We start from the raw sequence: 27,075 nt of genomic DNA on the forward strand, positions 1-27,075 counted from the left end.
AATTTGTCCATCTCAACCAAGGAGTCTTCCTGAGCTCTAGATCCATTCACATTAGCTTGACCCACATCCCTCTGAATCTTTCCTATTCATTAACCTAGTAATACACAAAAAGCTGGAGGAACTCAGCAAGCACAGCAGCATTTATAGAAAAGAGTGAACAGTCTATGTTTTAGGCCGAGGCCCTTCTTCAGGACTGAAAAAAAAAAGATGAGAAGTCAGAGTAAGAAAGTGGGAGACGGGAGGAATAAGTACAATGTGGTAGGTAATGGGTGAAATTGGGAGAAGGGAAGGGTGAAATAAAAAGCTGGGGGTGGAAGTTGATTGGTGAAAACGATAAAGGGCTAGAGAAGGGGAGGTCTGATGGGAGAGAACAGAAGTCCATGGAAGAAAGGGAAGAGGGAGGAGCACCAGAAGGAGGTGATGGGCAGGTAAGGAGATGAGGTGAGAGGGGGAAATGGTGGTGGGGAGCAATTACTGGCAGTTTGATAAATCGATGATCTCTTGTTGTTCATGAACCTGTCCAGATGCTTATTAAGCATTGTAATTGTACATGCCTCTACCACTTCCTCTGACAGTTCACATATTAGTATCAGATGCTCTCAACTAATTAGCAACAACAAACAAACAGGTAAAATTATAAAGTAAGTAATTAATACAGACTTCTGACAAGTTTGTGAGTATTCTGTAAGTGTATAGATTGTAGATACTTCATTGTCCAGTTTTGGGAATGCGAGTATGTAGTTTCAAAATTAGGCCCTAAGAATTGTACACTGCAGTTAATCTTTGCAACATAGTGTATTACTGTAGCCATTTTAAAAAGGTTTTAAAAATAACTTGTTGCAAAAGAGAAGTCTAGTAATTATATTACGTTTTGTTTAGAATACATCATATTCAGTACAAATTAATTTAATTGAGGCATTAATTTCACTACCAGATTCAGTAATCCAGTTAATTAGGGAAGAAACTGAAAACAGAAAATGTTGGAAGTTAATTAACCTTTGTGGAGCCAGAAACTAAGTTATTATTACAGGTTATTCCAGAATATTTATTTTATCATTTTCTTTGTGGACATTTCTTGCCTGGCTGGAAATGATCATTTTGATTTGGATTTCATGTTTTGAGGATCTGCTGTATTTTGCTATCCATGACGCCAAGAATTTTGATCTTTCTGCTCAGACATCCAGAAAAGGATTCTTTATCTAACATGGATTAATACTTTGATCATAAAGTAACTTCCTTAGCTTTCTTTCCCCTTAAATGATTTCTGTGGCTTCAATGTTCTTGGTTCTAAAATTAATTATGTTAATTTCCTTTGCTGAGCAATATTTCAAATACCTATCTATTTCATTAATATGGAAATAAAATGTAATTAAAATGACTATTCTACCACCTCTTGCATGGTGCTTTCAAATCATTTGGTACACCTATCCAAGACATTTTATGGAGGGCAGTGTAATTTGTTTATAACAGAAAAATATATTCCAGCTATTTAAAAACTTAGACTCAGTTTCAACTTGCCTGATTTCTTTCTTTCCATTTATTTATTTATTTATAGAAACATAGAAAACATACAGCACAATACAGGCCCTTCGGCTCACAAAGCTGTGCCAAACACATCCCTACCTTAGAACTACCTAGGCTTTACCCATAGCCCTCTATTTTTCTAAGCTCCATGTAGCCATCCAGGAGTCTCTTAAAAACCCTATTGTTTCCGCCTCCACCACCACCGCCAGCAGCCCATTCCATGCACTCACCACTCTCCGCATAAAAAAACTTAACCCCTGAGTACATCTCCTCTGTACCTACTTCCAAGCACCTTAAAACTATGCCCTCTCATGCTAGCCATTTCAGCCCTGGGGAAAAAGCCTCTAACTATCCACACAATCAATGCCTCTCATTATCTTGTGCACCTCTATCAGGTTACCTCTCATCCTCTGTTGCTCCAAGGAGAAAAGGCCGAATTCACTCAACCTATTCTCATAAGGCATGCTCCCCAATCCAGGCAACATCCTTGTAAATTTCCTCTGCACTCTTTCTATGGCTTCCACATCCTTCCTGTAGTGAAGCGACCAGAACTGAGCACAGTACTCCAAGTGGGGTCTGACCAGGGTCCTATATAGCTGCAACATTACCTCTCGGCTCCTAAGTTCATTTCCATGATTGATGAAGGCCATACACTGTACATCTTCTTAACTATAGAGTCAACCTGTGTAGTAACTTTGAGTGTCCTATGGACTCGGACCCAAGATCCCTCTGATCCTCCACACTCCCAAGAGTCTTGCCATTAATACTACATTCTGCCATCATATTTGACCTACCAAAGTGAGCCACCTCGCACTTAACTGGGTTGAATTCCATCTGCCACTTCTCAGCCCAGTTTTGCATCCTATCAGTGTCCCGTTGTAACCTCTGACAACCCTCCACACTATCCACAACACCCCCAACCTTTGTGTCATCAGCAAATTTATTGACCCATCCCTCCACTTCCTCACCCAGGTCATTTATAAAAATCACAAAGAGTAGGGGGTCCCAGAACAAATCCCTGAGGCACTCCGCTGGTCTCTGGCAGAATATGACCCGTCTACAACCACTCTTCACTTTCCTTGGGCAAGCCAGTTCTGGATCCACAAAGCAGTGTCCCCTTGGATCCCATGCCTCCTTACTTTCTCAATACGCCTTGCATGGGGTACCTTATCAATTGCCTTGCTAAAATCCAAATACACTACACCTATGATTCTACCTTCATCAGTGTGCTTAGTCATATCTTCAAAAAGCCAAATCAGGCTCATAAGGCAAGACCTGCCTTTGATAAAACCATGCTGACTGTTGATTTCTCTAACTTCCATTAATGCCCCTCCTCCCCTTCTTACCCCATCCCTGATTTATTTATTACCCCCCCCCCCACCTTTTTTTCTCTTTTTCTGCCCATCACTCTTTACCTGTTCTCCATTTCTCTCTGGTGCTCCCCTCCCCCTTTCTTTCTCCCTAGGCCTCCCGTCCCATGATCCTTTCCCTTCTCCAGCTGTGTATCCCTTTTGCCAATCACCTTTCCAGCTCTTAGCTTCACCCTACCTCCACCTGTCTTCTATCATTTCAGATTTCCCCCTCCTACTTTCAAATCTCTTACTATCTTTCCTTTCAGTTAGTCCTGACGAAGGGTCTCAGCCTGAAACGTCAACAGTGCTTCTTCCTATAGATGCTGCCTGGCCTGCTGTGTTCCACCAGCATTTTGTGTGCGTTGCTTATACTTAGAACAACAGAATTTGCTCTGCAGTTGGATGAGTCAACTTTGCCAAGCAATGAATCTTTGTTTCTTTGTTCATAAAAGATGAAAGAATGGTTCAAGAGTTGTTATTTGCAATGGACTAGAAACAGATATGAAGAGGGAATCAATATTTTGTGTTGTTGAGCAACTTTTCCAAGAGGAGGACATTCTGCTCACCAACATTCTTGCTTGTGCAATGGATGGGGCACCTCAATAACAAGATGTCACCGTGGGATTATTACTTTTGAGGGAAAAAAGCTGTATCTAACATTTACCATTCACTATGTAATTCACAGATAACATCCTGACGTAAAAGTGATCGATTTGTACAAATCATTAAATACTGTTACCACAGCAGTAAATAAAATCAAGCCCCATGTTCTCAAATCTCAATTATTTCGAGAGCTTTATATTGAGAATGATGAAAAGTTTGAACACTTGCTGTTGCACACAGAAGTCCATATGGCTCTCAGAAGGAAATTGCCTGCGGTCCTTTCATGCACTTCTAGAAACTGTGATAAAATTATTTGAAGATTTCAATGCCTTTATTCAGTAATCAACTTAGGAATATCAGGGCTGGCATTGCTTTTATCAGAGTTATTGGCAAAATTTAATGAAATCAATTTTCAATTGCAAGGAAATAACATGAATCTTATCAAAGTCAAATCAGTCATCTCCACATTTCCAATCAAGTTAACCATTCTTAAGTGCAACATTGGTCACCTCAACCTTTTCCAATTTCCAAGCCTCTCTTGAATTGGAAGAGAAAGAAAGAATACCAGATGATGATCTTCAAGTATACCGTGCTGACCTTGATAGCCTGCATAAAGATATTCACTCAATCTAAATTCCAGATTATGTAATTAATCTATTCCTGAACACTTCTAATGAAGAATTAACAGGAAGGATGAAGGAAGAACTGATCTTGCTACAAAATGACTTTGAGCTGAAGAAGGGATTCAATAAAAATCATAACAAGACTTTTGGTTACAGAAAGAAATACCTGAGTGCTGTCCTGTACTGTGGAAAATGGTCAAGATATTCTTTATTGTCTTTCCAACATCATATTTAGTGGAGCGTGGTTTCAGTGCAGGCGCCTAGCTTGTTTCAAAGCAATGGAAGAGGCTGCACATGACTGAATGTGGGGATCTGAGACTCCTGAGTGACATTGAGCTTGATGTTGAGAAGCTAACATCACTGCACCAAGCCCATCAATCTCATTGAAAGGTGAAAAGGCAATGAAGTAGTGAATACTTAATGTACCCTTTAATATTTTTGACAAAAATTGTTTTTCTGTAATTAAATAAAGAAATATTTTATTTGTAGCTTGAAATAGATTTAAAATAGATTTTGAAGACACACTCTCAGTGATTCAGGAACAGCTTCTTCCCCTCTGCCGTCCAATTCCTAAATGGACTTTGAAGCTTTGGACTCTACCACACTTTTTTTTAAAATATTCAGTATTTCTGTTTTTGCACATTTTTAATCATCTGTTCAATATATGTAATTGATTTACTTGTTTATTTATTATTATGTTTTTTTTCTCGCTCTAGATTATGTATTGCATTGAATTGCTGCTGCTAAGTTAACAAATTTCACATCACATGCAGATGATAAGAAACCTGATTCTGAAATAGATATTAATAAATTTTGCAATTATTTGTCACTGCTTTGAATTTTCAGTTCCTATTTCACTGTGCATTGTAAATCAAAGTTCTTTATAATTTTTATGTAATGGCAGAAAGGGAGAGGTGGGTGCTGGGGATTTGATCTGGGAACCGAGGAGTCAGTAACCCAAAAATATTTGGGAACCGTCACCCAACATAGCTCTATTCTTTTAGGTCTTCTCTCCTCATCTGGTTCAGTGCTGGTATTTGCCTTCTGTGATGTGATATTCCAGTCCAAAGTAAGATGTGCAAACAGTGGCCCAAGGCATTTCGTAGTTTAGTGTTGAAGGGGAAACACTCGTGAGAATAATCATAAAGCTAAATTTTTATATTGTTTGTATAGTCCTATGGAACTTTGGTAATATTTTATATGCAGTCAATTGTTAATAGATTTTTTGCAAGAATTGCAATATTATTGTATTATCATCACTTGCTCTTCAGTCAGAATACTTACAAATTGTGAACTTGATGGGAACCAACCATGCTGAGGATTTCAGTATGACAACAGTGTAGATGCGAGACTTGCAAAAAAAAAGAGCCACAATCAATTACGAGTTTCATAAAAAGTGAAAATCTTGTAGCTAAAGGCTTCTTAACAGAGGAAAGGAGTATTATATCATTGCTTTTCTCACATTGCTAAATTTATATCACATAATAATGTAGAAATGTTATAACGATTATTGCAAATAATATTTTATTGCCAAGCCCAGTAGAAATTGGATCTTTGGCTTTGTTTTGTCTGTGTTCTCCTGCTTTGGTCAGCATATGGCCCTTCGAGCATGAAAGTTATGGCATTCCTGATCAGAAGCATTGACAATATTTTACCAATAGAAAGGCCTGCTCAAAAATTCAACCTCAGTCGTATGCACTGAATGTGCAATGCAGAAGCAAATGTACCATATATTGTATCCCACCTCATGAATTTGGTTCTTTACGTAGGTCGGGTTTCTTCATCACTTCTCTACATTTGCAACAAGCCGGTTGGTAATTTAATAACAGTCATGCAGAATTCCTAACTGGATATTTTAATAAATATCAGAAGACTAGAACTCCTTATTCTGAGTTGCAATCAGGCTGTGAGTTACTTTATTGTAGCAGGACGCTATGATGTCTTTCCTTTTCTCTCTACACCTGTGTGTGATTTAGCCAGACTTTGCCTCTAATCCTGACCATCTCTGGTGATTTACTAAGTCACCCTTCCCCAAATGCAGCTTTCGTATCAGTGGCCCTTGTGCTGGCATCTACTGGTGACTCATCAGATAAACTTTTGCTGACTTTTATATTTTGGTGGCAGAGAAATCTTATTTTAAAGGAGATATTGCACTAGCTATTAACAGTTGCAATTATTTTTTTTCTTTGATCTAAACTTAAAGTAACATGGGATCAGAGGATGTCGAATCCTTATGAACAGAGTGAAGAAACTGCAAAGTTAAAAAGGGCCTTTATGAGTATTATATATGGACTTCCAAACAGTAGCCTACATGTAGGGTGCAAATTACAAAAGGAGATAGAAAAGGTAGGGGTCAAGGGGGACTTCACATGCAGGTAGAGAGGAAAAATCAGGTTGACACTGAATCCTAAGCCAAGGAATTTGTAGAGTGCCTACTAGATGGCTTTTTAGAACAGCTTGTGGTCAAACCCATTAAGGAAAAGGCACATAATGTGCCGCACTTGTGAAAATGAGTGAAGAGTCAGAAAGCAAAGTTGATGCCCTAGGGTTTTGGACAAGTACTTGCTGCTTTCTTAGAGAAAACTAATTGCCTGGATATTGCAGACTTAAGGATTTTAATATCAGGTGGGATGGGAGTGGTGGTTTTAAATCACCTGGCATCCAGCTGCTGTGATGTTGTTATACTAATCAGGCAACTAATCACATTAAAAACATTCAGACAAATCCAGCATTTGTAGTTTTTCTCCTTGAGCAATGTGCTTCAGTGTAATGATTTTATTCCCCAGAATGCATCCCTACAAATCGGTGATCTGAGTGGAAATAATTTATGAATTCAAATTGCATGATGAAATGTAAAGATTTGTGCAGCTTACATAGGTTTATTTTTGTTCCTTCTGACATAGGATGGCAGTAGATTTGTATGTTCTGAGGTGACTGATAGTGATTGTGGAAAAGCAAAGACTCTTCCATGTATGGGACTAGAGGTATTTGACAGGGCAGATGGATAGGTGGTGCATTTCTTGCATCAGTCATACTGAGTTTTTGTGAGCATCCTGCACGTGGACTTTAGGGTGTTATTACCATACTTCTCTATTTTGAGTAGTTGTGGTCTCGCAGTTCTCAAAACTCAGTGAGGATGTTATATTTCCTTTCCCAAAGGAATCTTTGAATTTTCTTGTCTGCTCGATCATCTCTTTCCAGAACAGGGCTCGGAATAGCATGCCTGTTTTAGGAGTCTTGTTAGGACATGTGAATGAAGTGGCTTACCCAATGCAGCTAAGTGAGTGTGCCTAGGTCGTCAGCACTAGGAATGTTGACCTCAGAGAAGTAAAAGATACTTGTTTGTGTATCCTTCCAGTGCATTTGTCAGATTCTGTTGTGATAGCATTAGTGGTATCTTTCTGATACCCTGCAGATAATTCAGGTCTTCAAAACATGTATGAGAGAAAGGTCAGTGCTGCATTATAGGCATGAGCTTGACAGCAGTTCTATCCTATTTAATGTTGGTGGTCCTAGTTAGGCATCAACCAATGTCATTTGTGCTTGATGAACCAGACTGCATTGTGTCCTTGTGAAAATTGAATAAACTTGAATAAAGCACTTAAATAATGGAGTTTAATCCGGACCAATGTGAGTTGTTGCATTTTGAGTGATCAAATGCAAGAAGAAAGTATACAGCAAATGGCAAGACTTTGAGGAGGATTGATGCAAAGAAGGATCTTGGGGTTCAAGCCTATGGTTTCCTGAAAGTGGCAATACAAATAGACAGGGTGGTAAGAAGGCGTGTACCACTTGCTTTCATTATTTTGGCTGTTGAGTATAAAAGTTGGGAAGTCATATTGAAGTGGAATAAAACTTTAGTTAAGCAATACTTGGAGTATTGTTTGCAGTTCTGATCACAGTGTTACCAGATGAAAGCTTTGAAGGAAGATGCAGAATAAATTCACCAGGATGCAGATGCTGGAAATCCAAAGCAATGCTCATAAAATACTGAAGTAACTCAGCAGAACAGGCAGCATCTATGGAAAGGGTAATCAATCAATGTTTCAGGCTGAGGCCATTTTTCAGGACTGATGTTTCCTGAACTAGAGAGTATTATCTATAAAGTACCACTGAACAAATTGGCATTGTTTTCTCTGGAGTGTCTGTGACCTGATAGAAATACTGTATATGAAAATAAGTGGTATTGCCAAGGTGGATGGTCTTTTTCCCAGAATGGAAGTATCAAATAGAAGAATTCATAGATTTCGGGTGAGAGGGGAAAAGTTTAAAGGAGATTTGCAAGGCAAGCTTTTTTTTGGACAGGTTCCTGGATCAAGGTTGGCCAAAAGAGTCTGTTTTGTGCTATATTATTCTGTGTTTTATAATTAGCTTCATGAGCAGAGAAATCCTTACCACATGCAGCAAATGGAATATTAGTTTAAAAATATATGTAAATCATTACCTTTGTGAGGGGATCTATCTTAATTTATATCTTTCTTAATGCAAGATAGTGGAAGTACAACCAAAACAAGTTCCTTTATCAATTATATTACTAGCAAATGCAGACTTCTTTCCACGGAAAGGAAGAAAGATGTTAATTATGGGGATTTTTTTTAACTGGCTTGATATTTAAGCTTTTTATTATTTGTTAAATCCTAAATAACCTCTCAAATATAGAAAATTTAATCTCACAAGTATACACATTTTCTTACCATTTAAGCACCCTTTGAAGGCAGTAAATTATTTTTTTCTTTATACTCGAAAGGCTTAAGAATTTCTACTCTTATAGTCACAAATTCAGAATAGATCATTTACTTTTCTTCAGTCTCTTGACTTTACATTAGATTAACTTCTCTGTCCTACTGTTGTACACAGCCATACTTTCTAATGCCAGCTATATCTTTCTGTAATAATTTGTGAAGTAGTATATGTTTCAATAAATGGTGAAAAAATACAACACATGTGATTTCTTTATAACCTGCTTTCATTTTTCCTGTGAGATTAGAGATGGATTAAAACAATTGTTCGAGCAAGTGGACCTGATGCATAACTGGAGACTATGAAAAGGAAGATATAGGGGGCCATGTTTGCAGTTAAATCAATACGGTTATGGATTTAAAATAGTTTTAGAACTATTGGTGAAGCCTGTTGAAGTAAAGTAAGATCAGAAACTTAGATGAAAATGAACTAAACAATCAAGCTTAGATTAGTCAGAAAAGATGCAAAAATAAGTTATATATGTTTAAATTGTCTGGATAAAGTTGTGGAAAAGTGCACAATTGTCTATACCTTCCTGCCATTTTTGAGGCTCCTGATGAACAAATCAGCCAGTAATCATTTCCAAAGTTAAACTGTCCTATTCTTTGTCAAGTCACTATGTAACCACAGGACTTAAGAAAATTATTAACAGCAGTCTAAGCTATACCCTCCTTTCTCCCCTGCTTATTGAGTTATTGAAACTAACAGAGTTTTTGAATTATAAATACAAGAGATTCTGTAAATGTTGGAAATCTTGAGCAACACCCACAAAGAACTGGAGAAAATCAGAAAGTCAGACAGCATCTATGGAGGGGAATGAAGAGTTGACATTTTGGACTGAGACCCATAATCAGAGCTGAATGTTCCCTTTGAATTGTCTTTGACATTCAGAAACATGTAATAATCTAAATAACAATAAAAAGTTAAATAAAGCAAACGCTTAAATATCTGAATAATAGCACATTAAAAACTTAACTAAACTCTAGGGTAACTGCAGTAGGATAATTGATAAAAGCATAAGAGGGGAAATGAGAAAAATATTTTTCGCTCAGTGTATGGTTAGTAAGGGCTTAGAACTCATTGAAAAGGCGATAGAGGCAGAAATCCCAATACATTTAACCAGTGTTTGTATGTGTACTTGAATGCACATAGACCCATTGCTAAAATGTGTGATTTGGCTGGAATTCTTTTTCAATGACCTGTGTGGACATGATGGACTGGAAGGCCATCTGTGTTGTTCATTTTCTATGATTCCAAGTATTTAAAAAATATATCAATTAGTTGTTTCCTTTACTGCTTTCTGCTACTTCTCTTTATCCAAACGATGAACAGTGATGTCCTGTGCCAGGTTTAACTTGGTGCAACTTGTGTGAGTCTATTGCACAAATGTGCACTCCATGAACAAGCTTAGAACTTCCATGTTCATGCCCTCACAAAAACAAGTACTGAATTTACATCCACTTCCCAGTAAAATCCAAGATATAGAGATAAAGCTGTTCAAATGTTTTTTTTTAATGTAAGGCAATACAAACTGAAACTTAAATTTGCCAAAGCGAAGTTACTTGCTTTGTTTCTACTGTCAAAATGAATCCAAACTCAGGTTGGAGGAACAACACCTTATATACCGGCTGGGTAGCCTCCAACCTGATGGCATGAACATTGACTTCTCTAACTTCCGATAATGCCCCTCCTCCCCTTCTTACCCCATCCCTGACATATTTAGTTGTTTATCTTTTTTTCTCTCTCTGCCCATCACTCTGCCTGTTCTCCATCTCCCTCTGGTGCTTCCCCCCCCCCCCCCTTTGTTTCTCCCGAGGCCTTCCGACCCATGATCCTTTCCCTTCTCCAGCTCTGTATCACTTTCGCCAATCACCTTTCCAGCTCTTAGCTTCACCCCACCCCCTCCAGTCTTCTCCTATCATTTTGCATTTCCCCCCTCCCCCCACAACTTTCAAATCTCGTACTATCTTTCCTTTCTGTTAGTCCTGACGAAGGGTCTCAGCCCGAAACGTCGAAGTGCTTCTCCTTATAGATGCTGCCTGGCCTGCTGTGTTCCACCAGCATTTTGTGTGTGTTTCTTGCTTTGTGTTTATGGTAAAATTTTCTTTGTGAGATTTTTCAAATAGCATCTAATCAATCAAAGTAAATTGGAATAACCCAGTCATTTGAAGTCAGGGTTCATCAATGTGATGTATCTGTCCTTACAATTGGGAATCAAGTAAGTCACATTGGCTCATTTTAACCTGCCATTTGTTAATCTCCTAGGCAATATATAATCACATTCATGACAGTGCAGAAAGACAATATGCACAGAATGATTTTTAGTGTGTTTCAGGATTTAGAAATACCAAAAACAAGGGTAAAAATAAAAAGGACACATTTTAAGAATTTGATTTGGAATAACTGTACATCAATGAGAATAAGTGAGTCATCTTTAAAACATAATGTTATGCATGCATGGTAAAACGTATTAACACCACAATTTGCCATAAATTAATGAATTTCAAATGAGAGTGAAATATTGATTCTAAAAATACAGTAGAGGAAAGCAATCTGCCAGAATGAATATACACTTTTGTAATAAACTCATACAGGATAATAAGAGGATGGAACTGAAACCTCGATAAAGCAGAACTCTAGAACAAAGCTAAACAGGAAATGCTTCATTACTCAACAGCAGGAATACTGTTTTGCAATTCAAGTCAATGACAAATGAAAACAATGAAAGTATAGTGGTTAAATTCACTGATGATACAAAAGTAGGAGTCCGTAAGAAAACTCCAAAGGGATATGGATAGGTTAAGTGAATGTGCAAAGGTTTGGCAAGGAGTATAATTGAGAGAAAGTGTAAAATTTCCCATTTGCAGATAACATTAAGAATGCTTAAGTAATCCATCTCTGATGAGGTCCATGTAGCAAGTTTATTTAACATGCCAAAACTAATGGAAAAGAACACTGGCAGGGATAATGGCAGAGCAGCAATGGCTGGAATTTCTGGAAGCAATTCAGAAAACACAGGATATATATATCCCACAGAGGAAGAAGTATTCTACAGGCAAGATGACACAGTCATGGCTAACAAGGGAAGTTAAAGCCAACATAAGAGCCAAAGAGAGGCCATGTAATAGAGCAAAAAATAGTGAGGCTACAGGATTGTGAAGCTTTTAAATCCCACCAAAAGGCAACTAAGAAGTAAATAAGGTAAAAATGGAATAGGAAAGTAATCTAGCCAGTAATATTATAGAGAATACCAAACGTTTCTTCAGATACATAAAGTGAAAAAGAGAGGCGAGAGTAGTTATTGGACCACTGGAAAACCATGCTGGAGAGATAGTAATGGGGACAAAGAAATGGCTGCTGAACTGAATAGGTATTTTGCATCAGCCTTCACTTTGAAAGACTCTAGCAGATTGATGGAAGCTGTCAGGGGTCATGAAGTGTATGAAATTACTATTACTAGAGAGAAGGTTCTTGGGAAATTGAAAGGTCTAAAGACAGATAAGTTACGTGAACCAGGTGGTATACACACCAGGGTTCTGAAAGAGGTGGCTGAACAGATGGTGGAAGCATTAGTAATGATCTTTTAAGAATCACTAGATTCTGGAATGGTTCCAGAAGACTGGAAAATTGCAGACGTCACCCTACCCTTCAAGAAGGGAGAGAAGCAGAAGAAAGGAAATTAGAAGCCAGTTAGTCTGACTTAAGTGGTTGGAAAGATGTTGGAGTCAATTGTTAAGGATATGGTTTCAGGTTATTTCAAGGCACATGATAAGTAGGCCGCAATCAGCATGATTTTCTTAAGGGAAAATCTTGCATGATTAATTTTTTGGAATTCTTTAAAGAAATTGCAAGCAGGATAGACAAAGGAGAATCAATGGATGTTGTGCACTTTGATTTTCAGAGAGCCTTTGACAAGGTGCAACACAGGGGTCTGCTTAACAAGTTAAGAACCCATGGTATTACAGGAAAGTTACTTGCATGGATAGAGTATTGGCTGATTGGCAGGAGTTCAAGAGAGGGAATAAAATGAACTTTTTCTGGTTGGCTCTGATGACTAGTCATGTTCCACAGGGAATACCAAACGTGTTAGGATAGATTCTTTTCATGTTAAATGTCAATGATTGGGATGATGGAATTGATGGCTTTGTTACAAAGTTTGCAGATGATACAAAAGTAGGTGGAGGGACAGGTATTTTTGAGGAAGTGGAGAGGCTATAGAAGGACTTAGACAGATTAGGAGAATGGGCAGAGAAGTAGCCGATGGAATACAGTATCAGGAGTGTATGGTGTTACACTTTGGTAGAAGAAATGAAAAGATTGATTATTTTCTAAATGCAAAGAAAATACAAAAATCTGAGGTGCAAAGGGATTTGGGAGACCTGATACAGGATTCCCTAAAGGTTAATTTGCAGGTTGAGTCTGTGGTGAGGAAGGCAAATGCAATGTTAGCATTAATTTCAAGAGGACTAGAATATAAGAGCAAGGATGTAATGTTGAGACTTTATAAAGCACTGGTGAGGCCTCACTTGGAGTATTAAGTGCAGTTTTGGGCCCCTTAGAAAGGTTGTGCTGAAACTGGATAGGGTTCAAAGGAGGTTCACAAAAATGATTCCAGGGTGAAGGGTTTGTCATATGAAGAGTGTTTGATGGTTCTGGGCCTGTGTTCACTGGAATTTAGAAGACTAAGGTGTGACCTAATTGAAATCTTTTAAATCGTGAAAGATCTTGATAGTGGATACGGAGATGATGTTTCCTAAAGTGGAAGTGTCTTAGACCGGAAGATACAGCCTCAAAATAAAGGGGTGTCCTTTTAAAACAGAAATGTGGAGGAATTTCTTTAGCCAGAGAGTGGTGACTAAGTGGAATTTGTTGCTATTGGCAGCTGTTGAGGCAAAGCCTCTATGTATATTAAAGGCAAAGGTTAAAAGACTTGATTGCTTAGGGCATGAATAGATATAGGAAGACAGGAGATTGGGACTGAGAGGGAAAATGGATCAGCCATATTGAAACAGCGGAGCAGGCAATGGGCCAAATGGCCTAATTTTGCTCCTATATCTTATGGTCTAAATAACTCACCAATCTTGGTGCAGAGAGGGCATGCGTGGTGATGCTCTGTCCCTTACAGCCATATGCTCTTTCCCCCCCTGCCTGAGCCCATGGAATCCTATGACCAGATCTCATCTCTCAGGTATTTCTGGAATTAGTCTCATTTTGTGTTATCAGTGTTACTGCTGTTAAGCTGACACTTTTGCCCTCTGCTGAGGCATTAAGTGCAATTGAAGATGTCTTAGAATGGATCCATTGTTTCTTATCACACTACAGCCAGCTGGGCCTGTCTCAGCTACTGCCAATTTATTACTGTAGAGACTGTGGGTCTTAGCACAGCAAGTTAGTTTTCCAATTTATTGCTGTTGCTCAGTGAAACTGAGAGGATGTTACAGTGGGGGTATTCTCCCTTATCTCATGCAGCTGTCAGGTTTGGTACCAGTCTGCAGCAAGTTCTAACTTTAATTTTAGCGGGCCAAAACATTTTCTTTAATATTCAAGCTAAATGTAACCCTTGATTGTCCAGGAAACTGGGAAAAAGATGGTGGAAGTATGAAATAAAAACAGAAAATACTGGAATTATTCAGCAGAGCAGGTCAGGTCACCTCTTTGCAAAGACAAACAGAGCTAACTTCTCAGGTCACAGATCTTCAGGAACAAAAGAAACTTCCCAAACTGCATTAAGGCTACGTCCACACTAGACCAGATAAATCCGTAACCGAAGCTTTATCTCTTCGTTTTGACCCTCCATCCACACTGAAACGGCATTTTCATCCCCCGAAAACAGAGATTTTCAGAAACACTCTCCAGAGTGAATAAATCTGAAAACGCCTAATATCTGGCATAGTGTGGACGGGGTAACTGGCTATTTTTCAAACCGCTATCATGACATGCCGGAACAAATGGGGGCGGCAGCGGGGCATTTCATTGTTTTCTTGAACACAACCTCCAACACCACAACAATATCTGACAATAGATGTGTAACAGCCTAATGTAACATTGTATGGAAGTACAAGGTAACACTGATGAAGACATGTTTTATACATTTAACAAGGTGCTTTATTAATGTATTACTTGTGCTGACATTCAATAGATGCAATTGTCACTTTTGCCCAGTAACTCATTTTATTGCACATGTTAAATACAGCAAAAAAATACACAAAGACATGGAAAAAGTAAAGGTAAACAAATGAGGTAACAGCAAATTTCACTTTTGCCCAGTAACAAGCCTTGTTGCATTTAGTTGTAGCTGTCATCCCTTTCATCGGTGAAGAGACTATGGCTGTAGGAAATGTTTCTGAACAAACGCGCACCAAGTCTTTCATTTGGCAATTTTTAAAAAAGTTTTTCTGGTCTGTAACTGGACAAACGTGCACCGAGTATACCGTTTCCTCTTCGCTTGTTTTCTGTGTGTCCTGCACATGCCCAGTAGGTGGAGATTCGCCCAAATATCCGTTTTAATGTGGAGAGAAGTTTTTTTAAAAACGCCCAGTGTGGACGCCTGTCATTTTTACGTGAAACCGACTTTTTCAAAATTATCTTGTCTAGTGTGGACATAGCCTAAGTGTGGTGGTGAGGACGCAGTTTCTCTGCTAGAGTAAAACTGGGGTAACCTTGTAAATATACTTATTTGATCAATGAGTGAATGAGAACAGATAGAGTGTGAAAACAGAGACAAAAGGATGCAGGAGTGCTAATTGCAGAACAGGAAGACATGGCCAGCAGATTAGGCAGATGAAACAAAAACAGCAAAGAAGCTGAGCCAACATTAGTATTTGTCGTTGGAGGACATGCCCAGCCTGACTCATTCATATGCTTGTATGTTCATCCAAAACGTGAAGCTAAAAAATTAATAATTACTTACATTAATAAAGGTCTGCAAGTGTCTGGAATCTTTTTTTAAATTACAGATCTAAGACATTCTGTATGTCAGAGGAATTCAGCATCATGATGCCTTTCCTTTGTATGTGTTCTGCTGAAATTTGGGTAACCTTGGTTCTGGAATGTATTTAATACAGGTTTAACAATTCCTTTTGGCTCTAAGGATTAGCTTTATTCCCATGGAGAAGTTAATTAGAGAGGCATGCAATGTTGTAGCAAGGGATTGCTGAAAGCACTCAGGCAATGTCTGTCAGTGGTCTTCACTGCAAGACTTACCATTGTGGCAAGAGTGAGCATATAAAAGGGAGAAAATTCCTGTAGCACCTGAATTTGAGGAGCCATGCCATTGCCCCCACTAATTAATGGAGCCAAAAGTTTAGTTTATGTCAAGAAACAATGCCACTCACTCCATTTTAGTTGAATACTGTGTGCCACTGGAAAGACTTCTTGCTGTGATTCTGGTTGCAGCTCTTTAAGAACGGGGATGAGGTATTTAGGAGGACTGTGGCACTGATTTTCCCTATGGCAAGTAACTAGGATTCTGCCCTGTAGTCATCACAGTTGGATTTATTTGTTTACTTGAAGGTGGTCATGATTCTATCGTCAAACAGTACAGCACAGAAACAGGCCATTTGGCCCATGGTGTTATGCCTAACTAACTGAGCTAGTAATTAAATGCCTAACTAATCTAATCCTTTCTACCTATAGAAAATACATTCTCTGCATAATCATGTAACTATCTAAAACCCGCTTGAATATCTCTATAGTATTTTCCTTCAGTGTACCACACCTGGCAGGACCTTCTGGCACTTTCCATACTATCTGTGAAAAAAACTTGTACCATCCATTTCCTTTGAGCTTAGCCTGCTCATCTTAAAAGCATGCCTTCTGGTATCAGACAGACAATACTTCTTTCCATAGATGCTACCTGGCCTGCTGAGTTCTTCCAGCATTTTGTGTGTGTTGCTTGGATTTCCAGCAACTGCAGATTTTCTCTTGTTTGTGCTTAGACATTTCAACCCTGGGGAAAATATACTAGTTGTCTTCTGTATGGCAATATATAATGTCCTCTGGGATATCCTGCTCTTCCCAGGTGAGTATGAGGAAGGTGTGATTTTGTGTCCAATGCTCTTCACCATTAGGTTTTAGGACTTTCCTGTGCATTACCAAATTACTTGAAACAAATTGATTTGCCCAGTGCTTCAGTATCAGGATTACTGATGTAGATTCTGGTTTATGTAAATGACCTGGATTTACAAAGAGTGCAGATAATAAAATAGTGAAGTCTGCAAATAGTTTTTAAAAAACTAGGAAGATTAGTAGAATTTGTATAAAGATCTTACAGAATATGTAAAGATTGGTGAAGAAAAGTTAAAACAGACATTGTTTAAGGAGTATAAGGAGGAAAACTGGCAACGAAAAGATGGAAAATCATGCTCTCTATGGATGATTGAAATGTCATGGATAATGAAGCTCCAGTAGATACTGTCATTAATTCCTAAGCTCAGTGTTTTATAAAAAAGTGGATATCCAGCAATTGAAATGGCAGCAAGAGGGAAAGTGTTGAAACCATAGATTAAATCAGCCATGACCTTATGGAGGAGGGTAGGGAGTCTACATTGTATTTATATGTTTTTATAGTGTTGACGCGTGGCCAAGTGGTTAAGGCATTCGTCTAGTTCTCTGAAGGTTGCTAGTTAAAGCCTTGGCTGAGGCTTGTGTGTGTGTGTGTCTTTGAGCAAGGCACTTAACTACACATTGCTCTGTGATGACACCGGTGCCAAGCTGTATGGGTCCTAATGCCCTTCCCTTGGACAACATTGGTGGCGTGGAAAGGGGAGACTTGCAGCTTGGGCAACTGCTGGACTTCCATTAACAAAAAACCTTGCCCAGGCTTGCACCCTGGAAACTTTACATGATGGTCTGTCAAGACTAACGGAGGCCTACATGTTCTTATAAAGCCATTATGACACATTGACCCAAGCATGCATGTTTAATTCACAGAATGTAAAGCTAAACTATGTAGAGTACTGTAATAGAGTTATGGCAAAATAATGAAAACCTTGACATCTTGCATTCTGAAAGGAAATTTAAGAGGAAATTCCAGAGAATTACTTCAAATTGTAAAGAGCAAGACAATAAAATAATAGATTCCAGTGATTGAAAGGCTACTTTAATGTAACTGCAAAGAAAAACTGAGTATGTTTGAAAGCTGCAATAAAAATCAAAAAGCTAGAAATGCTCAATAGGTCAAGCAACACCTGTGGAATGTAAAATTTGGTTAATGTTTCAAGTTGACAACCTTTACTTAATTCATGTGGAATGTCATCTATTTTTCACCAGTGTAGTAAAGAAGAAATACTTGGAGAAATACGTATTTTGTTTACTCTAGATAATGTCATATTTCATGAGAATTGTTGGAGCCGTACTCATCCGGGCAAGTGGCATACATTTCACCATTATGCTTCTGTCTTATATCTTCTGGATGTTGGAAAAGCTCTGTGATGTCAGGATGTGTTTTAATGTAACAATTTGAATATTTTTTATTATTTTTATTTTTGTTTTGCAAATTTAACTGATTCTGCTAGTGTCACTGGTCTCTCAATTCCTCCTGAAATCTTCCAAGGAAGCAACAACTGCTAGCAATTCTCATCTCAGTGCCAGCACTGTAAAGAAGATGCTGAATGAAGAGCATTGCATCTTGGGCTGTTTGTTACTCTGCATTTTGCCACATCGTTGTTTTCCTGATTTATATCCAAGGTTGCCATCTACTGAATTTTTGAATTTATTCAGTCACTTTGACTTAGATTTCCTGTTTTTTAAAGTCACATACAAATTGTGCTTTCACATTTTGCATCACTTTTCCTGAAGTTTTGGGCAAGGCTTAAAGATTTTCAAATTTGAAGTTAAATAATTATTTAAACTTCTAAATATATTTGAATTGTATGAAACCAGTTTAAATTAATGCAAATATGTTCAGGCACCACTTGATATTCACAGTTCTGAAGTATGTCTTTTATATGTCAACAGCTTTTCAATTCCACTGGTTGTTAATGAATTGTCCTCCCCAATTTTGACATTCTTTTACACTGAAGAGTATCTGAGATAACACCTCTTCTGGATTTGATGCATCTTCTTACAATACATTTTAAGTAGTTACTTGCAACTGCTGCTATGGTGTGTAAGATTCATGTTCATAACACTTCAAAATTTGGCTGTGGTTATTTCTCAGTGCTTCCCTGTAACTGATTTAAGAAACTATTTATACTACAAAGACTGTTTTGCTTGCAAATCAGAATCAGGTTTATTATCACCGGCATGTGACGTGAAATGTGTTAACTTAACAGCAGCAGTTCAATTCAATACATAATCTAGTAGAGAGAAAAAAGTAATAAGAAAATTAAATAAAATAAAACATAATAAATAAACGAGTACATCAATTACGTATATTGAACAGATTATTTAAAAATGTGCAAAAACAGAAATACTGTGTATTTTAAAGAGTGAGGTACTGTCCAAAGCTTCAGAGTCCATTCAGATATCGAATCTCAGAGAGGAAGAAGCTGTTCCTGAATCACTGAATGTGTGCCTTCAGGCTTCTGTATCTCCTACCTGATGGTAACAGTGAGAAAAGGGCATGCCCTGGGTGCTGAAGGTCTTTAATAATGGACGCTGCCTTTCTGAGACACCACTCCCTAAAGATGTCCTGGGTACTTTGTAGGCTGGTGTCCAAGATGGAGCTGACTAGATTTACAACCTCCTGCAGCTTCTTTCAGTCCTGTGCAGTAGCCACTCCATACCAGACAGTGATGCAGCCTGTCAGAATGCTTTCCACAGTACAACTGTAGAAGTTTTTGAGTATATTTGTTGACATGCCAAATCTCTTCAAACTGGTAATAAAGTATAGCCGCTGTCTTGCCTACTTTATGACTACATCAGTGTGTTGGGACCAGGTTAGATCCTCAGAGATCTTGACACCCAGGAACTTGAAGCTGCTCACTCACTCTACTTCTGAACATCATACATTTGATGTTTAAATCTGATAGTTTGTTTTGATTGCATTTTCATATGATACATATCATTGACTTGCTTGAGACTGGCCCAAGATGGTGATGGTACATTCCAGAGCTTGCCTGATATCAAAGCCTTTCTAAGATTGCTATTTTCACGACTGGGTACACCATGTAACTTAGGACCATCCCCATTTGTTAAACTGAAGAATTAACAACTGTGTTTCCTTTCTCATACATTATTAGTAACAGATTTCTCCTATATTCTTCTTTCTAAAAAGGAAGCATTGAAAGAAAACATTAAGAAGAGGGAAACAGAAGAAAAGATCAAGCGAGCAAAGCTGGCTAAGGAGAAAGCAGAGAGAGAGAAGTTGGAAAGGCAGCAGAAGAAGAAACAATTAATTGATATGAACAAAGGTATTTCTTTAGTGATAATAATGATCTCTATTAGCACACTATATTTGGAGCAGCAAATAGCAGAAATTGCTGATGTCCCATTGGTCATAGCCTATTATGCTTGCATCACCGAATCCTGAAATTTTCCACTTTATGTACCTAGTCAGCCATTATCACTTCACTAAACATGACAGAACTTATTCTTTGTCTGCCACTGGGGCATGGTTGCAGCATCTTGAGCTTCTGAGATGTATTCACCAACAGGCTCAAATCTTTAGTTATAATGGAGTACATCTACAGATGAATTGGAGCTTGTGACCAGAATTTAGCATTTCTTTTCAGTTCCCGACTTTTTTTTAAAAAGAATTGCCCAATTGTTGCATCAAATCTTGCTAAATGATAAGCCTAGACTTACAGTATATAAACACAAGAGATTCTGCAGATGCTGGAAATTCAGAGCAGCACACATAAAATGCTGAAGGAACTCAGCAGGTCAGCCACCATGTATGGAAATGAATAAACAGTTGATGTTTAGGAAAGTCTTCATCAGGAATGGAAAGAAAGGTAGAACATGCCAGAATAAGAAGGTGGGTGGAGGGGAAGGAAGACAAACTAGAAGGTGATAGATGAAGCCAGATGAGTGGGAGATGGGGATGAAATAAGAAACTAGAAGATGATTGGTGGAAAAGGCAAAGGACTGGAGAAGAAGGAATCTGATATCAGAGGAGAGTGGATTATGGGTGAAAGAGAAATAGAATGGGCATCAGGGGAGGTGATAGGCAGGTGAGGAGAAGAGGTAAGAGGTGAGACTGGGAAATAGAAGAACAGGGAAGGGGAGAAAAATTACCAAAAGTTGGAGATATCGATGTTCATGTCCTCAGGTTGGAGGTTACCTAAACAAGATATGAGGTGTTGCTCCTCCAACCTGAGAGTGGCCTCATCGTGGCTGAAGAAGAGTCCATACACCAACATGTTGGAATGGGGATCGGAGTTAATGTAGTTGGCTACCAGAAATTCTACCTTTTGCAGATGGAGCAAAGATGCTCGACAAACTGGTTCCCCAATCTACGTCGAGTATCACTGTTGTAGAACAGGCCACATCAGGAGCACTAGGTACAGAAGATGATCCCAACATATTCACAGGCGAAGTGTTGCTTTTCGTGGAAGGACTATTTGGGGCCCCACATATAGGTGAGGGAGGTGGTGAATAGCCACGTGTAGCCCTTCAGCTGCTCAAGGGGTAAGTGCCAGGAGAGAGACTAGTTCAGAAGAGATGAATGAACATGCAGGGAGCGATCCCTGCAGAAAGCAGAGTATAGGGGCATGGGATAAGTAAAGATGTGTTTGGTGTCGGCTCCTGTTGAAGATAGCGGAAATTGCAGAGAATGATGTGTTGGATGTAGAGGATCATGGGGGGATAGATGAAGATGGGAGAATATCTATCCCTTTTAAGCCATCATGAAGATGGTCTGTTTGCAGTTGTCCGAGAAAGAGAGGAGATGTAGATGAGCATCGATGGCGAAGGAAGGGAAACAGCATTCTTTGAAGGAGGAGAACACCTCTGATGCCCTGGAAAAGGAAGCCTCATTCTGGAAATAGATGCAGCAGAGACATAGGAACTGAGAAAATGGAATGCCATTTTTACAGAAGACAGGGTTGAAGAGGAATAGTCAAGATAGCGGGGGGGAATTAATGGGTGTATAAAAGATATTGGTAGGCGGTTTGTTTCCAGGATGGAGCCAGAGAGATTGAGAAAGGAGATAGAGGTATTAGAAATGGTCTAAGTCATATATGTCAAACTCAAGGCCCGCGGGCCAAATCCAGCCCACAGTGGAATTATCTTTGGCCCACGAGATAATATCTAGTTACTATTAAAGCTGGCCCCAGTAATCGAAGCACCTATGGCGTATGATATGACTAATGCTGAGTTTATTCAGGTACCAGGTTTTCAGGGTTTTTAGTGTTTATTCGGCAGTCTTGCTCGGCAGTCTTCTTCATAAGAAACAGAATTTGTAAAGTGAAACACTTTGTAGTTATAGCAGAGACTGAGACACATGAGAGCAGGCTAAAAAAACGGAGGTAACGAAAGCTGCGTTCGCACGCGTCCGACTGATCCGGCCCGCATGAAGCTGCATTTTGCTCAATCCGGCCCGTGACCTAAAATGAGTTTGACACCCCTGGTCTAAGTGAATTTAAAGGCAAGGCAAAAGTTAGAGACATCATATTATTTCACTCAATTTATTGACAGACTATGAAAACAGCATTCTTTATTCTTGCTCTTGGCTACAGTTCCATTGTTTCATGATACAATGTTCCTAACACCAGACCTTATATCAATGTAGTAGAAGCAATTACTGAACTCCATGTGTCTAATATTCACATTACTGACTATATTGCTTTAAACAAAATAGGAAATAGTTAATTGTGTAATGCCATTTTTGATCACACATTGTTTTTGCTAAATAGGTCCAATGAACCCTCTGTTCCTCCACACTAAGAGTCCTGTATTCTGCCTTCAACTTTGACCTTCCAATGTGAATGACTTCACACTTTTCCGGGTTTAACTCCACCTGCCACTTGCATCTTGTCAATGTCCTTTTATAACCTATGACAACCTACACTATCCACAACTCCACCAACCTTCATACCATCTGTATGCCTTATCACTTCCTCATCCAGGACATTGATAAAAATCACAAAGATCAAGGGTCCCAGAACAGAGCCCTCTAGAGCACCACAGGTCATCAAACTTCAGTTGGCGCATTCTCCATCTCTATCAGCCATATACACCACATTCATCACTCTACCTTCATCAGTTTGCTTTGTCACATTCAGGAAGAATTCAGTCAGGCCTATAAAGCATTTCTGCCCCTCACAAAGCATGCCGACTACCTCTGAACAGGCCATTCTTCTCCAAATTCTTATAAATCCTGTCTCCAACACTTTGCCCACCTCCAAAGTCACTGGGGAACATGGTAACATAGCAGTTAATATAACCCTATTACAGAACTAGTGGTTTGGGTTCAATTCCCACCACTGTTTGTAAGGAATTTGTACATTTTTCCAATGACTATGTGTGTTTTCTCCAGGTGCTTGAGTTTCCTCCCACGTTTCAAAGATGTATGTGTTAGTAGATTAATCGGTCGCATGGGTGGAAATAGGCATCACGGGCTTGTTGTGCCGAAAAGGCCTGTTACCATGCTCTATCTCTCAATAAAATACATAACTAAACAAAAAAATCCTGGGTTATCCCTTCACAATCAAAAGAAAGTCTGCACATGTTGGAAATCCAAGCAACACACACAAAATGCTGAAGGGTCTTGGTCTGAAATGTCAACTATACTCTTTTCCATAGATGCTGTTTGTCCTGCTGAGTTCCTCCAGCATTTTGTCTGTGTTGCCTGGGTTATTCCAACTTTATTTTTTGAACAAAGGAGTAACATTTGCTACCCTCCAATAATCTGTAGCCAGTGAGGACATAAAGCTAAAGGCACAACGATCTCCTCCCTCTCTTCCCTCAGTAACCTGGAGTACATCCATCTGGCCCTGGGGACTTAATGTTTTTCAAAAGTTTAAACACATCCTCTTTCTTAAAATTGGCATGTTTTAGCTTATTAGCCTGTAAATGTTCTAAAGATATTTTATTTCTACTTAAATACCCAGTTGATTCATATTCTGTACTTACACATCTTGATGATCATTAGCCATTACAGTCTTCAATGAAAATTTCAATGACTTGCTGTGTAAGTAACTAAAAAATATAAGAAACTGGAGCAGGTGTGGGCTATATGGCCCCTCAAGTCTGTTTTAAAATTCAATGTGATTATGGCTAATTGTTCTCGACCTAGACTCTCCTTTTCTTTCTGCTTTTCATAACCCTTAATCCCACATAATACAAAAACGTGGCGGTTTTAGTTCTAAATATATTCATTGATGGCATTTTAGCTCTCTGAGATTGAGAATTCAAACGATTTACAAACCTCTGAATGAAGAAGTTCCTCTTTATGTCCTACTAACCTCCTAAATACATTGATCAAAGAAGTGTCAATGTAACAAAATGCCAAGATAATATTCTATACTAGTTTAAAAAAGCTAATGTTGTACTCACATAGTCCCATGCATTTCAATCAAATTGATTACTGTTTTTACTGAACTTCAGAAACAAATTCCTTTCCTTCTAGTTGGTGTTTCCTTTCTCCTACAGCTATGACTCATTTTACAAATTCTGGTAACCTTTGTGGATATTTTCCAGTAAACATTTCTTTTACGTTTAAGTCCCAGAGTTTGTTAGCTGTTTTGCTGTGAATAGTTATTGAAGAATTCTTAGAGCCTTGAACCTTAGCTTATTTTTTTCTCTCTATTACGATGCTGATTCCTGTTCCATTGGTTTGGTTAGTGCTCAACCCAGATAGACTTTACTTTTTGTACCCCGACCTTGCTGGAATCTCATAGTCACACTCTCACTGCCAGCGCCCTCAAGGCCTCACTACCATGGCTGTTCACTGAGATGGCGAGATCTACAGTGCAAACTAAATTGGCAGTAAGATGTAATGGATAGAAGACCAGTGGCAAGGGATATTCATTCAGATGTATTTTTTGATTAAAATTGACTTGTGTTAGGAATATAGTCACTTAGTAACTATTGAAATGCATTTAATCGAAATATGTTTTAGAATGAGAAGGTAGTCATTTAAAAGCATGTTTAACTTTAGTGAAAATATTAATAACATTGATATTTTAAATGAAACACTGAGAAGCAAATACTGTAAGCTTCACTTAACTTTGTCAAATAAGCTGACAACCATATTCAACTGATTAGGCTTCACTTGCAAGGGTCTCAAGCAGGGGCTAGATTCTTAGTATATCCTACCCCTCTATTTGGCATCCTTTAGAAATATCCTGGACTCTGGCAATCATTGCATTCCATGTCACATTGTGAAGCTGTGAGTGTCAGAATGCACTGACATATACACCACAGACAGCTGACATTCCAGTTAGGAAGTGTGGCTAAGCTATAGTGTGAGTTTAGAGCATATGAAGACCTTATTACATTAGGTTGATTTTATCCCATTCAGTAAAAATAATATTTGATGACTACATGTATATATCCCTTTGTTTTCCAAATCAAGATATATCTTCAGCATAAAGATATCAAATAGTAAGACTGAAATTATGCTTTGTCCCTGTCACATTGTTTCACTGCTTTTCCTGTTGTGATGATTTAATACTGCAAAATGGATGGCAGCATATTGATAATTTAAAGTGTGAGGCCATAATATTGAATGGTGCATTAAAGGTCTAAGGAGAGAAGCTGTAAGATGCCTAATTAAAAACTACTTATGAAAGAAGCCTGGCATAACAGTCACATCCTTTGTTCTGTACCCACTTTTGGAAAAAAAACTACATTTAAGCTTTTTTTCCTCAGATTGCATTCTGAACTCCCTTTAGAGTTAAACGTTCTGTTGTTTCAAACCTATTGTTCAAATGTTCTATTGTTCAAAATCTACTTTTCAGCTTGCTTTCTTATTCTATATTTTGATTTCCCTGCACATTTCACCGTTCTAATTAAAGCTTGCTCTCAGGTTTATTCAGACATAAATATTAGAATTTCAGATCTATAGTTGCAGCTTATTTAAAGAATTCTGGTTTTCTTTTGTGCTATTAAAATACCCATTCAAGTTTGTGAGAAATTATTCAATATTCACCATAACACATTTGAAAGATGAAAGAAAGTTTCCAATTTAATAAAAAATCATTGCAGAACTTTTAAAAGTTGTTACATTGAAGTATGTTATTGAATGATCAATACACCAATTTTACCAATTGTTGAAGGTTTTTGATCATAAGTGCAATGAAACCAATGAAACAATAGCCTTCTGTTATTAACATAGTTTGGAAGAAGATATCAAATAACTAAAATTGAAAACTGTTTATGAATTTGGTCATTACGGTTCAAAATACATTGTTAGTAGTGCAAAAGAAAGACTATACTGCACAAAAGTCTTAAGGTGCCTAAGACTTTTGCACAGTACTATATTTGTCAATGTGGAGTGAAGCGCAAGTTTGTAAATCTGATGGGAACAAAGGATGTTGGGGATGGAGAGGGTGGAGTGCCATGGGAGGGGTGTGGGACAAGTGGCAGAGGAAGAGTGCCAGGATCAGGATGGTGGTGTGGGTACAGCTACATCTAACCCTGAGACACCAGGAAAGTCATTTGATTCCAACCAATTGGTTCATTGACCATTACAGAACGTTTCTCTGGTGCTTCCCGCTCTGTCTCCTCTTATTGCCCCACTCCCACTTTCAGTCCACAATAGAGACCTATACCTTTATCATCACTGAGGGTGCAGAGGAGATTCACCAGAATGTGGCCTGGGATGGAGCAGTGCGGTTATGAATAGAGACTGAAGAAACTTGCTCTATTCTATTGAGGTGGAGGAAGTTCAGAGGAGGCATGACTGAGGTATATAAAATAAAGGGGTATTGATAGCTAGCCTGCAGGAAATATTTACCCTTATCAGCGACTGACAAAACTTAGATACCATGTTTTTAAAGGGGAGTAAGATTTAGAGGGCCATCTTCTTCACCCAGACAGTGGTTAGTAACTGGACAGTACAGGTACTGTGAAAGTGGTTGAAGCTGGGTTCCCCGGCAAATTTTAAGAAGTTTCCAGGCCAGCACTTGAATCACTGGGTAACTGAGTAATTCTGCAGCGAGTAGCTTGCAAAAGTTGTCATACCTTGCTGCATAAAAATAGGAAAGCTTTGGACAATGTGTTGGGTAATAGGATTAAGATGGAAGGATGCCTATATGTTCATGTGGACAAGGTATACTGAATGGCCTGTTTGTCTGCTGTATGATCCTATAATTCTATGACTTGTTATTGATGTGACTAACATA

General features: G+C 38.5%; 1 protein-coding gene across 4 annotated transcripts in view; it reads left to right on the top strand.

The window, feature by feature from the left end:
* Positions 1 to 27,075, top strand: part of diaph2 (diaphanous-related formin 2) — a 601,287-nt gene that overhangs the window by 458,486 nt on the left and 115,726 nt on the right. For all 4 annotated transcript variants that reach the window (XM_073058409.1, XM_073058412.1, XM_073058410.1 and 1 more), the window contains one exon: positions 20,061 to 20,196. In XM_073058409.1, the coding sequence (XP_072914510.1) occupies positions 20,061 to 20,196 (136 nt within the window). The remainder of the gene's footprint in view (positions 1 to 20,060; positions 20,197 to 27,075) is intronic.

Source organism: Hemitrygon akajei, chromosome 10 (assembly GCF_048418815.1).
Source record: "Hemitrygon akajei chromosome 10, sHemAka1.3, whole genome shotgun sequence".
Taxonomy (NCBI): Eukaryota; Metazoa; Chordata; class Chondrichthyes; order Myliobatiformes; family Dasyatidae; genus Hemitrygon; species Hemitrygon akajei.